This window comes from Acomys russatus, chromosome 16 (genome assembly GCF_903995435.1).
Source record: "Acomys russatus chromosome 16, mAcoRus1.1, whole genome shotgun sequence".
Classification (NCBI taxonomy): Eukaryota; Metazoa; Chordata; class Mammalia; order Rodentia; family Muridae; genus Acomys; species Acomys russatus.
In genome coordinates, this window is record NC_067152.1 from 23,333,358 (window position 1) to 23,346,280 (window position 12,923).

General features: G+C 50.3%; 1 protein-coding gene across 1 annotated transcript; it reads right to left on the reverse strand.

Moving 5' to 3' along the window:
- Nucleotides 1-267: 267 nt before the first annotated feature.
- Nucleotides 268-10,222, reverse strand: Sp2 (Sp2 transcription factor). The gene is made up of 6 exons (XM_051158418.1): nt 10,064-10,222; nt 7,868-8,845; nt 3,669-3,981; nt 2,082-2,256; nt 1,727-1,920; nt 268-1,025 (listed from the first exon to the last, which is right to left on the reverse strand). The coding sequence occupies exons 1-6, from the start codon at nt 10,124-10,126 to the stop codon at nt 925-927; spliced, it is 1,824 nt and encodes a 607-aa protein (XP_051014375.1). The 5' UTR covers nt 10,127-10,222; the 3' UTR covers nt 268-924.
- Between the last annotated feature and the right edge of the window lie 2,701 nt (nt 10,223-12,923).

Genomic DNA, 12,923 nt, shown 5'->3' on the forward strand with positions numbered 1-12,923 from the left:
TATACACTGTACACAATCGAGCTTGGGCAGGCAGGGTGATGAGATGAGGGTGTGGAGAGGGTCAGAATGGAAGGTGTTTTCATGTGAGTCCAGATCTGAGTTGAAATGTTGTGTCACTTAGAGGGAGGAAAAAACCAAAAAAAAAGAAAAAAAAAACACAACAACAACAAAAAAAATCCTCCTATGCTGAGCATTGCCCCCCAAAACCCTAAACTGAACGCAGGCGACTGGGAGGCGACTAGCAAAGGAGGAAGGGAGTGATTAAATAAAATATCTTTAAAGCACACACGTACACAGTGTTCACCATCTGAAGTGTGGGTGTAAGGCAACGTTCCCCGTAGAAAAGGGGGGCTGGGAGGAGTCCGCCGGCATCTGACCTTTCAAACAGGAAGTTGGAATGTCTGGAGGAGAGCCGTGGCAGGGCTGGGCAGTGGAGTGGAGGCAGCCTTTCAGCCCTCCACAGAGGCGGGGGTCAGTGGGAGGCTGGGTGCGGGGCCCAGGGGTGTCCCTAGTGGCCAGAAGGGGAGGTAATTGAGGGGGACAAGGAGGCACAGGTTGGGGGCATGGCACAATGGGACTCCGGCAGTGTTGGGACAGGGGGTGGAGTGGGGATAAGGGGCTCACTTTGCTCCTCGACGGAGTGAAATGCATGTTTTTCCTTTGGAAATAAGGGTCCCCACGCGTCCTGGTTTAGAACGTCTCATTGGGCATGACCAGTGTCCATAGCCTGGGCAGGCCAGGAGCTCACGGTGAGAAGGGACGGTCCTTTGGAAGGAGGAGAGCACAGGAGTGGAGCCCCTCCCTGTGGGAACACAGCCACAGAACAGGAGTGGGGTGAGGGCAGTTGTGGGCTCCTGTCCACCATGGACCCAGGCCAATCAGATGGGGGGTTCCATCTTCAGGGCCCTCCTGCCTCAGTTGGTCTTACAAGTTCTTTGTGACTAGGTGGGTCTTGTAATGCTTGGTGAGGTGGTCACTCCTCATGAAGCGCTTCTGACACTGGGCACATTCAAAGCGCTTGTCCCCTGGGAAGAAGAAATAACGGTTACCAAAGAATCTGTGCATAGATGCTGCTACCACCCCTAGAAAGCAGCAGCACACATGAGGGCCTGGAAAAGCCGCCCCGGCCTTATCTCCATATCTGCCAGCACGGTCCCTTCCTGCTATCTTTGGTGGCACCTCTGTCCCTTCTAGTCTACTTCCCTCCAGTCAGCTCCTTGGTCTCTTGCCTTGGCTGCTTGTCCTTTAGCCCCTGTACACTTGCTCCATTCTGGGTTTTTTGTTTTGTTTTGTTTTTGTTTTTTTCAAGACAGAGTTTCTCTGTGTAGCCTTGGCTGTCCTGGACTCACTTTGTAGATCAGGCTGGCCTCGAACTCACACTTGCTCCATTCTGCACTGTGTCCCTTGGACTTTAAAGCTTGATCAACACCTTCCTTCTTGCAGGAAGACATCCTCAGCCCTGAGCATCCAAAGTCTGGACCAGTGACCCACCCTATGTCAGGGTCCTCTAGAAGAGCAGTCACTGCTCCAGCTCAGCTCAGTAGTGCTTACTAAACAACAGCTCTGCAGAAATGACAAGAGGTCAAGGTGTGTGATGCAACCGTCTGACTCTGGGAACATCTCTGTGGCTGGCAAGAACTCCCTGGGTGGTCTGGACGGCTGCAGAAGCTCTGGAGCAGGCAGGGGCGTTGACGCACAGGACAGCAGGGCATGGGAGGCAACTGACCTGTGTGGGTTCGAGCATGTCGCTGGAGTTCATCGCTCCGTGTGAACCTCTTTCCACAGAAGAACCAGTTGCAGACAAAAGGTCGCTCGCCAGTGTGCAGGCGGACATGAGCCCGAAGCAATGATGTCTTCCGGAAAGTCTTTCCACAGTCCGGGATGTGGCACACGTGCTTCTTCTTGCCCTGCTCCCCAGACCTGAGGATGTTGGGTTGAGAGTGAGGAGAAGCCATGGCGGTCAAGTCAGAGAGCACAGGAAAGGCAGGAGGCAGGAACTGGGAGCTGCCCCTTGTCCCCAGAGTGACTGGTGGAGGGACGGCATATACCAGGCTGTGGGTTAGACCCTGGTTGGGACTAACCTCTTTTCCCCATCCTTGCAGTTGGGACATGTGCAGGCCATCCGCCGCCGCTTCTCCCCTGGCTGGGCCTCTCCTGCCAGGGCCTGCTCCATCTGCAGCTGGATCTGGGTGGGGCTCAGCCCACTGATGGTCAGGTTGTTTCCAGAAACATTCTGCACCGTCAGTTGCTGCTGTCCTGTGGGAGAGAGAAGGATACAGTTCAGGAATGGAAGCCCAGGCTAGCCCTTCTCTCCCTCCTGGACAGGTTAAGAAAAAATCATGGCTCAGCTCAGCATGGTGGCACACCCCTTTAATCCCAGCACTCTGAAGGAAGGGTCAGGCGGATCGCTGTGAGTTCAAGGCCAGCCTGGTCTACAAAGGGAGTCCAAGACAGCCAAGGCTACACAGAGAAACCCTGTCCCGAAAAACTAAACAAAAAAGAGTCACGGTGGCTATAATATGCTGGAGGGCAGTGAGGGCTGGAGGCCTGCCAGAGATTCTAACCTGCTAACAGGAAGCCCTCCCAAGAATTTTTGTTCATGGGTTTTGGGGAAAAAAATCACTCTAGGCTACTTTGTCCTCCCTCTTAGGTCTCCTAAAAGTGGACAAACCAGATGTACTAGGTAGCTTCAGCTCTCCCCCACTTCTCTTCTACATTTTATTTATGTACTTTATGTCTGTGGGTGTTTTGTCTGCATGTATTTCTGTATACCAGAAGAGGGCATTGGATCCTATGGGACTAGCTACAGACTGTAGTGAGCAGCCATGTGGGGGAGGGGAATGAAACCCTCGGCTCTGGAAGAGTAGCCAGTGCTCTTAACAACTGAGCCATCTCTCAGTCCCTCTCTTAGTTTTAAGGCTGCACTCACAGCATGTATCATCATTAGCTCCTGTGTGGCACAAGCTGGTCCTGCTACCCAGGACACCCTTCCTTGCCACCCAATCTCACAGCAGCCTTCTCTCTCGGTTTTTCAAGACAGGGTTTCTCTGTTTGTAGCCTTTGCTGCCCTGGACTTGCCTTGTACTCCAGGCTGGCCTGGAATTCACAGAGATCTGCCTGCCTTCACCTTCCGAGTGCTGGGATTAAAGGCGGGAGCGCCACCTCCACTTGGCAGCAGCCCTTCTCTTTACGAAGCCTTCCTTAGCTGGGCGTGGTGGCACACACCTTTAACCCCAGTCCTTGGGAGGCAGAGGCCATTCTGTTCTACAGAGTTAGTTCCAGGACAGCTGGAGCTACACAGACAAACCTTGTCTTGGAAAAAAAAAAAAGCCTTCCTTTATATAGTATAGCTCTTAGTCACCTGACCTGAGCAGGTGACCAGCCAAATGAATCCAAGTTTGTGTATTGCTTGAACATAGCTATTTTCTCCCTCGTTATTCAACATCTGCAGCTATCATATGTGGACACATGACTACTGTAAGGACCAGGTGTGAAGGTATGTATGGGTGTGCCCTGAGGATGGAGGGGACCAGGCAAATGCTGGACAGCATTGTGGATGGACAGCATGCTCATGGCTGACACTGGAGATGCTGGGGCCTGGATCAGGATGCCCATATGCTGAATCTGGAGCCCGTTGCCAGCGCCCTGGCCTCAGGACTTTCCCTCACCGCCAGTGTTGGTGATGGTGACAGGCACACCCTGGACTTGGACGCCATTGATGTTGATAGTCTGCATGGCCTGGGCAGCGGCTGCCAGCTGTGCAGCATTCAGGCTGATGATGCTCCCAGCAGGTGCAATCTTTGGCAGGGGGCGCTCTTTTCGGAGAATTGCAGCTGAATGCTTTTTGCTGGTGCTACTCAGATGGGGAGCTCGAAGTGCAGGGCTGGTACAGGTGGTGGCTGAGGTGGTTGCAGCTGGTGCGGGGGGACTGTCCTGGACAAGGACTGTCTGTACCTCACCAGAAGGTGTACGGATATAAACCTGAGGGACCAAAGAGAAGAGAGTGCCCTAAGAGAGGTGGCACCATAGCCTTCCTTGTCCAAGGAAGAACTGGGACACCTGTCAACTCATCCTCCTTCAACCAGCCCAAACACGCCCCTGTGCACTACTTGTGCCTAACAGAGCCGATGGTGCCCTACACTAAACTGGCATGAGCTGGTAACTGACCTACAATCAAACCTTTAATCTGCTTAACATGGAAAAATATTAACTGCTAAATCTCAAAATTGGAAGATTAACAAAAAAGCACAACACCAGCATGGGCTACAAAGTGACATAGAAGTCAGCTTAACCTTCATAGCAAAACCGTCTTTTTAAAACAGAGTGGGTGGAGAGATGGCTCAGCGGTTAAGAGCGTTGGCTGCTCTCCCAGAGGTCCCAGATTTCCCAGCATGCATGTGGTGACTTATTACTATTCCTAATTCCAGTCACAGGAGATCTGATTCCCTCTTCTGACCTCCTCAGGCATTGGGCTTGCATATAATATACATACATATGCATGGGCAAAACATTCATGCACACAATAAAATAATAAATTTTAAAAAGTTTTAGGAGGAACACAGTATTTATCTCATCCCAAAATGCTGTCTCTCTTCAAAATACTAATGAAATATGATGGAAGAAAAGTAATTTTTACCTCCTCTGTGTGTGTGTGCTGTATGTGTGTTTAGGGTTAGAGTACGGGTGCACATGTGCTAGGCACACTTGTGGAAGTCACAGGACAACCTTGGGTGTGGTGAGTCCTTGCCGTCCGCCTTGTGTGAGAGCGGGCCCTCTCGTTCACTTCTGCATACGCCATGCTGGCAGCTCTCAAAGCTTCTGGTGGGTCTCCTGTCTCTGCCTCCCATCTCTCTGTGTGAGCACTGCGATGACAGATGCAAGCTCTCACACTTGCATGGCATGCACTTTACCCACTGAGCCATCTCTCCAGCCACAAAAAGAGTAACTGTTAAGGTGCAGAAATCCGCCAGGCATTGCCACTGTAACCGTCACCAGCAGTGGGACAAATGGAAGTATCACACTGTCTTAGAACATGGTACACACCCACTGGCTGACAGTTCAGCATAAACACAGTCAAGGACACTCTACAAGACAACTGGCCTGTGACCTTTAAAAGCAGCAAGGTCATGAGAGTCAGGCTAAAAAGGAAGTGGGGCTGGGAATATAGTTCAGGGGTAGAGCACTTGCCTAAGACCCACAAAGCCCTGGGTTTAATCCTATCCCCATGGAAGTGGGATGCGAGGATGTCTTTTGGATAAAAAGAGACTAGAGGGGCTGGAGAGATGGCTCAGTGGTTAAGAGCATTGCCTGTTCTTCCAAAGGACCCGGGTTCAATTCCCAGCACCCACATGGCAGCTCGCAACTGTCTGTAACTCTAAGATCTGGCACAGATACACCAATGCACATAAATTAAAATTAAATAAAATATTAAAAAAAAAAAGAGAGACTAGAGAGATGTGACAACTGAAATTAAGGTGGACAGTCCTTAGACCACATTGGAATTATCACCCGGAGCATGCAGTGAGAGCAGCATTGCACTGAGTTCACAGGCTTGGTGGCTATAGTGTATCAGGGAATGTGTTAGTGTGGGAGAATTAAGGCATTTGGCAGTGAGAGGAGAATCAGGTGGCGATTTATGCTTAAATGATTCAGGGAGAAAACAATTCTTTGAGAAAATAAAATCAGCTGTGATTTTAACTGGGGTTGTTTTTAATTCCTGGATTACCGAGACTGTTTTCAGCTAAATGACAGCACATCAACTGCCATCCTTAACAACACACAGACCTCATGTCTCCTTCCCAGTTTCTAGGATGGATCCCGGTTTAAAATTTTATCATTCTGTACTTGGTTCTTTCTTTCAGGAAGTAAACAGGTTGACTAACTGAAGAGAACCTGCCCACTTTCTCTTTTCTGCTAGTTTTTGATACCCTGAGTCAGGTGAGGGGACTCACCTCACCCTTGGGTGGGTACTGAGCAGATGTTAAGCACTGTTTGATGATGACGATGATACTGTGTATGTCTGTTATCTTGCATGTACCTGGTGCAGATGGAGGCCAGAGGAGGACATCGGGTCCTCTGGGAGGAGTCACACGTGGCAGTGAGCCAACGCATGGGCACTTGGATCCTCCGGAAAAAGCAGCCAGTCCCTCATTCACTGACCCATCCCTCTAGCCCCATGTCGAACACTGCTGAAGTCGGCTAAAATTATGGGGCCTGGAGACACTTATGACTCCCCCTGCCTCAGCCTCCTGAGCGCTGTGGTTACTGGTGGGCGCCACCATGCCTGACTACATTTTTAAACTTGTATTTTGAGCACTCCTTCTATGCTCATTTCCCTGTAAGGAAGCAGAGACTGGGGAATGGGGCGTTTGACTCCCCATGGTGTTTGGGGTCTCCTTTGCTGCCCTGGGGCCTTGAGCAACATTAGGCTCCAAAAAAGGTTCTCTCAAATCATCTGCTCTTGCTTGCTTTTTAGAGTGGGCTGAGCTGGTAACATAAAGAAACAAGCAGCAGCTGGGCGTGGTGGCGCATGCATTTAATCCCAGCACTTGGGAGGCAGAGGCAGGCGATCGCTGTGAGCAAGTTCCAGGACAACCAGGGCTACATAAAAAAACAACGTCTAGGGAAAAAGGAGATATGGAAGGAAGGAAGGGAGGAAGGAAGGAAGGAAGGGAGGGAGGGAGGAAGGAAGGAAGGAAGGAAGGAAGGAAGGAAGGAAGGAAGGAGCAGAGACTGCAAAATGAAAGAAGCAGCTGAGCAGGTGGCACGGTAGACTATAAAAGCAGAAAGGTGGCCGGCCACTTGGCAGCTAAGAAAGACAGAGTTGAACAGCTGGCAGAATGGCCAGCTGACTTGACAGCAGCAGGAGCAAAAACAGCTGTGAGAAGGTGGCGGGCATGGTAGCACACGCCTTTAATCCCTGTACTCAGGAGGCAGAGGCAGGTGGATTGCTATGAGTTCGAGGCCAGCCTGGTCTACAAAGCGAATCCAGGACAGCCAAGGCTACACAGAGAAACCCTGTCTCAAAAAACCAAGGGGGAAAAAAAAAGAAATACCAATGTTTTCTCCCTTATGTGGAATCTAGACTAGAAGGGAAAACACTCCTATGCCCACATGTGCACACAGAGGAATGAAGCAGACTAGAAACCATCTCTCGGGAGACGGGGTTAAGTAGAGATGGAAAGAATTGAGTACCATAGCTCACATTTGTAATCCAAGAAAAAAGGAGCCAAGTATGGTGGCACACGTCTTTAATCCCAGCACTCAGGAAGCAGTGACAGGCAGATCTCTATGAGTTTGAGGCCAGCCTGGTCTACAAAGTGAGTTCTAGGATAGCCAGGGATATTATACAGAGAAAACCTGTCTAGGAAGAAAGAAAGAAAGAAAGAAAGAAAGAAAGAAAGAAAGAAAGAAAGAAAGAAAGAAGGAAAAGGAAAACAGCCTGACTGTCCTACCTGCTATTTTTCTTGTCATTACCAATAGTCAACAGTTTTTCCTCCTGAATTGTCTTATTTTATACCAAATTCTATGGTCTGGCTTGAATTCTCATTCTTGCTGCTGCTACATGTAATCTTATGATAAAAATACTTCACTATGAAACTATACGTATCTACCCAGTTGTGCCCCCAGAGCTACCCCATAAGCAAAGAATAAAACAGACCAGATATCCCTGTTCCATCTGATTTCTCCAGATCAGGACTACTTGGCCCAAGACCAGAAAAGACCCCAGAGCAGAAGCCATTTCCTGCCCACCCCAAATGACGATGACTCCAACTTCCCCTCAGATTGGCAATGACCTGCCTCAGTTTCAAAGGCAAAGCAAAGGGTGAGCGGAGGAGAGGGAGGCGGGGCGGAGGGACTGTGCTACCTGGGTTGGTGTTGGTTCAGTTGTCTGGATCTGAAAGTTCTGGGAAGGCTTCTGGGGAACCGTGGGGAGGGTGGCAGAGGCAGCCTGCACCACCCGCAGTGCCTGCTGGGGGATCTGCACTACTTGCTGCTGCTGCTGCTGCTCAGCCTTGGGTACCACCTGGACTTGCTGGACCACAGCTGGCTGGCCCCCGCCAGGGCTCTGGACAATCAGCAGGTTGTTTCCTGCCTGGATGATGTTGTCTGCCGTGGTCTCTATCAGCACCGTCTCCACCTGCTCAGTGACAGCCACTGATGGCTGTGAGACAGGAAGGCTCTTCTTTCTGGATTTTTTGTTAGTCTTAGACAGTGGAGTGGGAGGGCTCTCAGTGAGGAGCTGAGCGGGAGCCCCAACATCGCTGGTGTTCACCAGGTTGTTGAGCGGCAGGGTGAGCGTCATGTTGCCGCTGCCACCTGTCAGCTTCACCACGTTGGCCCCGCTCTGCACAGGAGTGGTAGTCATGTTGAACTTCTGGAGAGGCGCTGGCTTGATGGGGACAGGCTTGTTGCCAGAGGGTGACGGGGTGATGATGGCTTGGTTGGTGCCTGGGATGATCTGGATCTGGCTGGTGAGATTGGGCTGCACCTGGATGCTCTGCGAACTGCTCCCTTGCATCTGAGGGACCTGGTACTGGATACTTGCATTTGATCGGCTCCCTTTGTTGATCACGGTGGGGTTCTGGATGGCAAACACCAACTGCCCTCCCACATAGGAGGTGCTCAGCTGGGACCCCTGAATCTGAAGTATATTTCCTTTAGATGACAAAATGCCAAAGCTATTCTTGCCAGGACTGATGGGGAGAGGGGCGGGTTTGATAGGGACCAGTTTCCGTGGGGTGGGCTGCGGGGGAGCAGGAGGTGTCACTGCAGCTTCAACAGCTGGGGGGCCAATTTTGCTACACGTCGCAGCAAGCAGGGCCAAGGGAGACGGCTGGGAGTCCTGCAAAAACCAGCAGAGGAAAGGAGTGAGACGGGCCGACTGGCTAGACAGCCTCTGCCCTCAGCGGCTCCCTGCGAACCCTTCCTCACCCTTCTGGCAGTGATCACCAGCACACACACTCTGCAGTGGTTCCTGCTGGCTTCTCCATGACGTCAACAGGGAAGGCCTCTCAGGGAGAGACAGCCCCCACCCCCAGAAACAGCCTTGGATGCAGCAGACCAACTGCATGAGCTGTCCCCCACTGGCCTGGCTCGTGTCAGCAGGGGACAATGACACACCCGAATCTCCAATGAAATTCTATGAACTTACCACAGAGGGAGAAAGGAGAAGTGATGGGGAAGGAAGGTGACATGAACATTCACCCAAGTGTCTTCTAGAGTTTGGCAGGTGCCACTTCCTGACTAGAGAGGGCCACAATAAAAGGGCCTATTCTCCCTAGGGCAATAGGCTCTGACAAAATACTACCAAGTTTCTGTGTTTGTTCTGGGGTGTGTGGGAACATTTGAGTCTGTGTATGCGGAAGCCAGAGGTTAATGTTAAATTCTTACTCTGTTACCCTCTACCTTGTTTTTTAAGTTATTACTTATTTTATGTACTTGGGTGTTTTGCCTACATGTATGTCTGTGTGTCACTCAAGTCCCCAATGCTTTCAGAGGCCAGAGAGGGTGTTAGATCTGGAGCTAGAGTACGGAGGGCTGTGAGCTGCCATAGGAGACATAATCCAAGCAGAGTCCTCTGTAGGAGCAGGCAGCGCTCTTTCCTGCGGAGCATCTCTCTAGTCCCTTACCAACATTCCAGAGTCAGCGGCGCTCACTGGATCTGAAGCTCACAGGCTGGGCAGGACTAGTGTGCCAGTGAACCCCAGCGGATTCTTCTGCCTCTACCTGTCCAGCGCTAGCATTACAGACATGCACTACCATGCCCAGCCTCTTACACGGGGCTGGGAATTGATCTCAGGTTTGCGTGTGTGGGCAGCGAGGACTTTACTAACAGCCATGGCCCCAGCCCCAGGAACGCCAGGGTTAATACTGCTCTTTCTGCCTAACCCAACTTTGACATCTTAGGCAAGTGGCTATGTCTTAGTTCAGAAACGGAGGATAAGTGAACCTCCCTGGGTGTTTGCAGTGAGAAGGGACTGGTTCTGAGTGGGGTAGAAAATCCACTTCAGTAATCCACCCTGGCCCTGGCCCCTGCCCTCAGAGCCCTCTGTGCACTTGCCTGGGTAGTGGCGGCAGCAGGCTGCAGGTAGTCACTGGGACTGACAGCAGCGGTGGCAGCCATGCTCGTCTGTGGATCTACTGGGAGAAAGATGGAGCAAATATAAGATACCTGAAGAGAACCTAAGGGCCCCCTCGCCTCAGCTTTTCTTTTTGCCTCTGTTGCTGCTTCTCTAAAACGTTAACAGTTTTTCCTGCGTGGCCTTAGCATTGCAGGCCCATGCTTGTCAGGGTGATCCTCTCCTTTGCTCACACTTTTCTACTCAGGCCAGGCCTGCCTTCACCATTGTCCCCACAGCCACGGGCAGAACTGGGAGAAGGAAGTCGCCTCGGGACTGAGGTGGGTCTGCAGCGCCCCCTGGTGGATATTGGTGCTCCCTGAATCTCTCCATCAGGGACAGGGGAGCAGTAGCTAGACGCAAACCAGTCGGTCTGGGAGTGAAGAAAGGCTAGGGCAGCATTCCTAAACAGGAGGACATACCTGTCTTATTCTAAAGGCTGGATGCTCAGCCTTCACACAGAGACACAAGAGCCCCCAGGAACCAGTAGATGGCATTTGGTAATTCCTCCAAGTCAGTGCTTCTCAACCTGTGGGTCACGACCCATGTGGCAAACCTCTCTCTGCAAAAGCATTTCCATTACGATCCCTAACAGTTGCAAAGTTAGCTGTGAAGTAGCAGCAAAAATAATTTTATGGTTTGGGGTTTCCACATTAGTAAGGTTGAGAACCACTGCTTTAAGGGGATTTGCATCTTTATTCAAGACAGCTGATGTGACCCCGGAGGTCACAGGCCAGGCAGAGCTAACAACTAACTACATGTAAGAAGAATGAACACTGCGTACATTCTATTTTGGAGTATGTAAGGTTATATCTGACAAAATTTTTCTCATTTTCTCACAATTAGGTAGTTGGCCTCCATATCCACAGGTTCTGTAGCCACAGGATCAACCAACCATGCATCAAAAAACTGTTGCCGCTCATAATCTCGTGGGTGTGTAACTTATGTGTAAAGTCTGCACATTATACCCAAGTCTTGAACATCTATGGACTCTGGTGTCTCCAGGAGCTCCTGGACCAATCCCCGGCGGGTGCTAAGGGACTTCTATATCCTCTCCTGATTTTTCCCTTGAGGCTTGCACTGTAGCCCAGGTTGGCCTGGAACGCATTTCTCAGCCTTCTCAAGGGCTGAGATTGCAGGTGTGCATTCCAGGCCCAACTTCCAATAAGGGAGGGATTAATAAAGGAGGTCTCTACCTTGCACTTAAGTTTGATAAACAAGACTGAAGGCTGGAAAGATGGCTCAGTGGTTAAGAGCACTGGCCATTGCTATTCTTCCAGAAGACCCATGTTCAGTTGCCAGCACCCACATGGTGGCTCACAACCATTTGTAACTCCTCTTCTGGCCTTCAGTGTGCGCTGCACACACTTACACGATGTAAAACACACATGCAGGGAAAACACCCATACACATTAAATTTGAAATAAAGGTAAATAAGAGGCTGTGTGTGGTGGCACATGTAATCTCAGCACATGAGAGTGTGAAGCCAGCCTGGTTTACATAGTGAGTTCCAGGCTATGCAGGACTACATACTGAGACTATTAAAAAGAAAGAAAAGAAAGAAAGAAAGAAAGAAAGAAAGAAAGAAAGAAAGAAAGAAAGAAAGAAAGAAAGGGAAGTCCCAAGAACTTGGAGTAAAAGATTCTGCTATCTAGAGTTCATAAATCACTAAGGCAAAGTACCCTGGGCAGCCACGCTTGTAGCACAGACATTTGGAAAGCAAATTTCCGGAAACAGAGAGATGGAAAAGACTGTTTGGAAGACTCCAGGGACAAAGGCTCAGGAACTGAGCATGTCAGGAATCTTGTGAGGACAGAGGTCAGGGAGAAAACACAACCGTTCATGTTTTTTCAGGCTTCTGAAAGATAAAGGGTAAAGAAACAGGCTGGCTGATCAGGAGACAACGCAGCGCAGCCTTCAGCGATCGCCAGGCCCCAAGTCCATGAGAATACTGCAGAGCAAGGGTGACAGTGCAGATGCTGCTGATCATGAAGACTCAGAGGACAGCTCTGCACAAAGTGGACACACAGATCATAGGACATAACACACAGGGAACCCTGCAAAATCAGTGCAGTTACTGAAGGAGCAGCCACTGATGAAAGCGAGCAACCTCAGAAAGCAGCCCCGTGTGCACAGCTCGGCTGTTCTTGAAGGTTCCAGGTGGACCCGTCAGTAAAAAGCATGCACAGTACATTTGGTTTCAACTGACACTGAAATGCTTGTAATATTTTTGTGAACAGGAAGGGAAAATGATAGTAAGAGTTTAGGGGTTTAGGGTTAGTGAGTGTGAGCCATGCTATGCCAGCTCAACTGGGGATCAGGACTCGGGCCAGGCACCCCAGGTCTTCTTACTGACATGTCTTCCTTACAGGAATTGCTTTTTACTTTACATACTGAGTCTCAGGCCAGTGTGGCCTCTGCCTCCCAGTGCTGGAATTTACGGCATGCACCACCATGCCTGGCTAACAAAAACTACTTTTGGGGGGATGGGGTGGGGGTTCAAGACAGGGTTTCTCTGTGTAGTCCTGGCTGTCTTGGACTCATTTTGTAGAGCAGGCTGGCCTCGATTCACAGAGATCCACCTCCCTCTGCCTCTCACCACAAAACCTATTTTTAAAAAAAAAAAAACCTAAAAATTCAATTGTAAGAGACAAGAAAAATAGCATCCCCCATGTAGTATTCTACACACTGGGCTATGTCTGAAGTCTTGGGCCTGTTCTAAGGGGCATGTCCAATGAGAGACTTTCAAGGTTCTGACAAGGGTACTTATTCTGTAAGGAAAGGGGCAGAACCAAGCCACCT

Bases quoted from the DNA above. Each gene is read 5' to 3' on its own strand.
- Sp2 (XM_051158418.1), bottom strand. From the start codon at position 10,126: ATGGCTGCCACCGCTGCTGTCAGTCCCAGTGACTACCTGCAGCCTGCT. The intron at 1,921-2,081 runs GTTAGTCCCAAC...CAACATCCTCAG, and splicing joins TGCAAGGATGGGGAAAAGAG to GTCTGGGGAGCAGGGCAAGA. The intron at 1,026-1,726 runs GTCAGTTGCCTC...TCTTCTTCCCAG, and splicing joins ACATGCTCGAACCCACACAG to GGGACAAGCGCTTTGAATGT.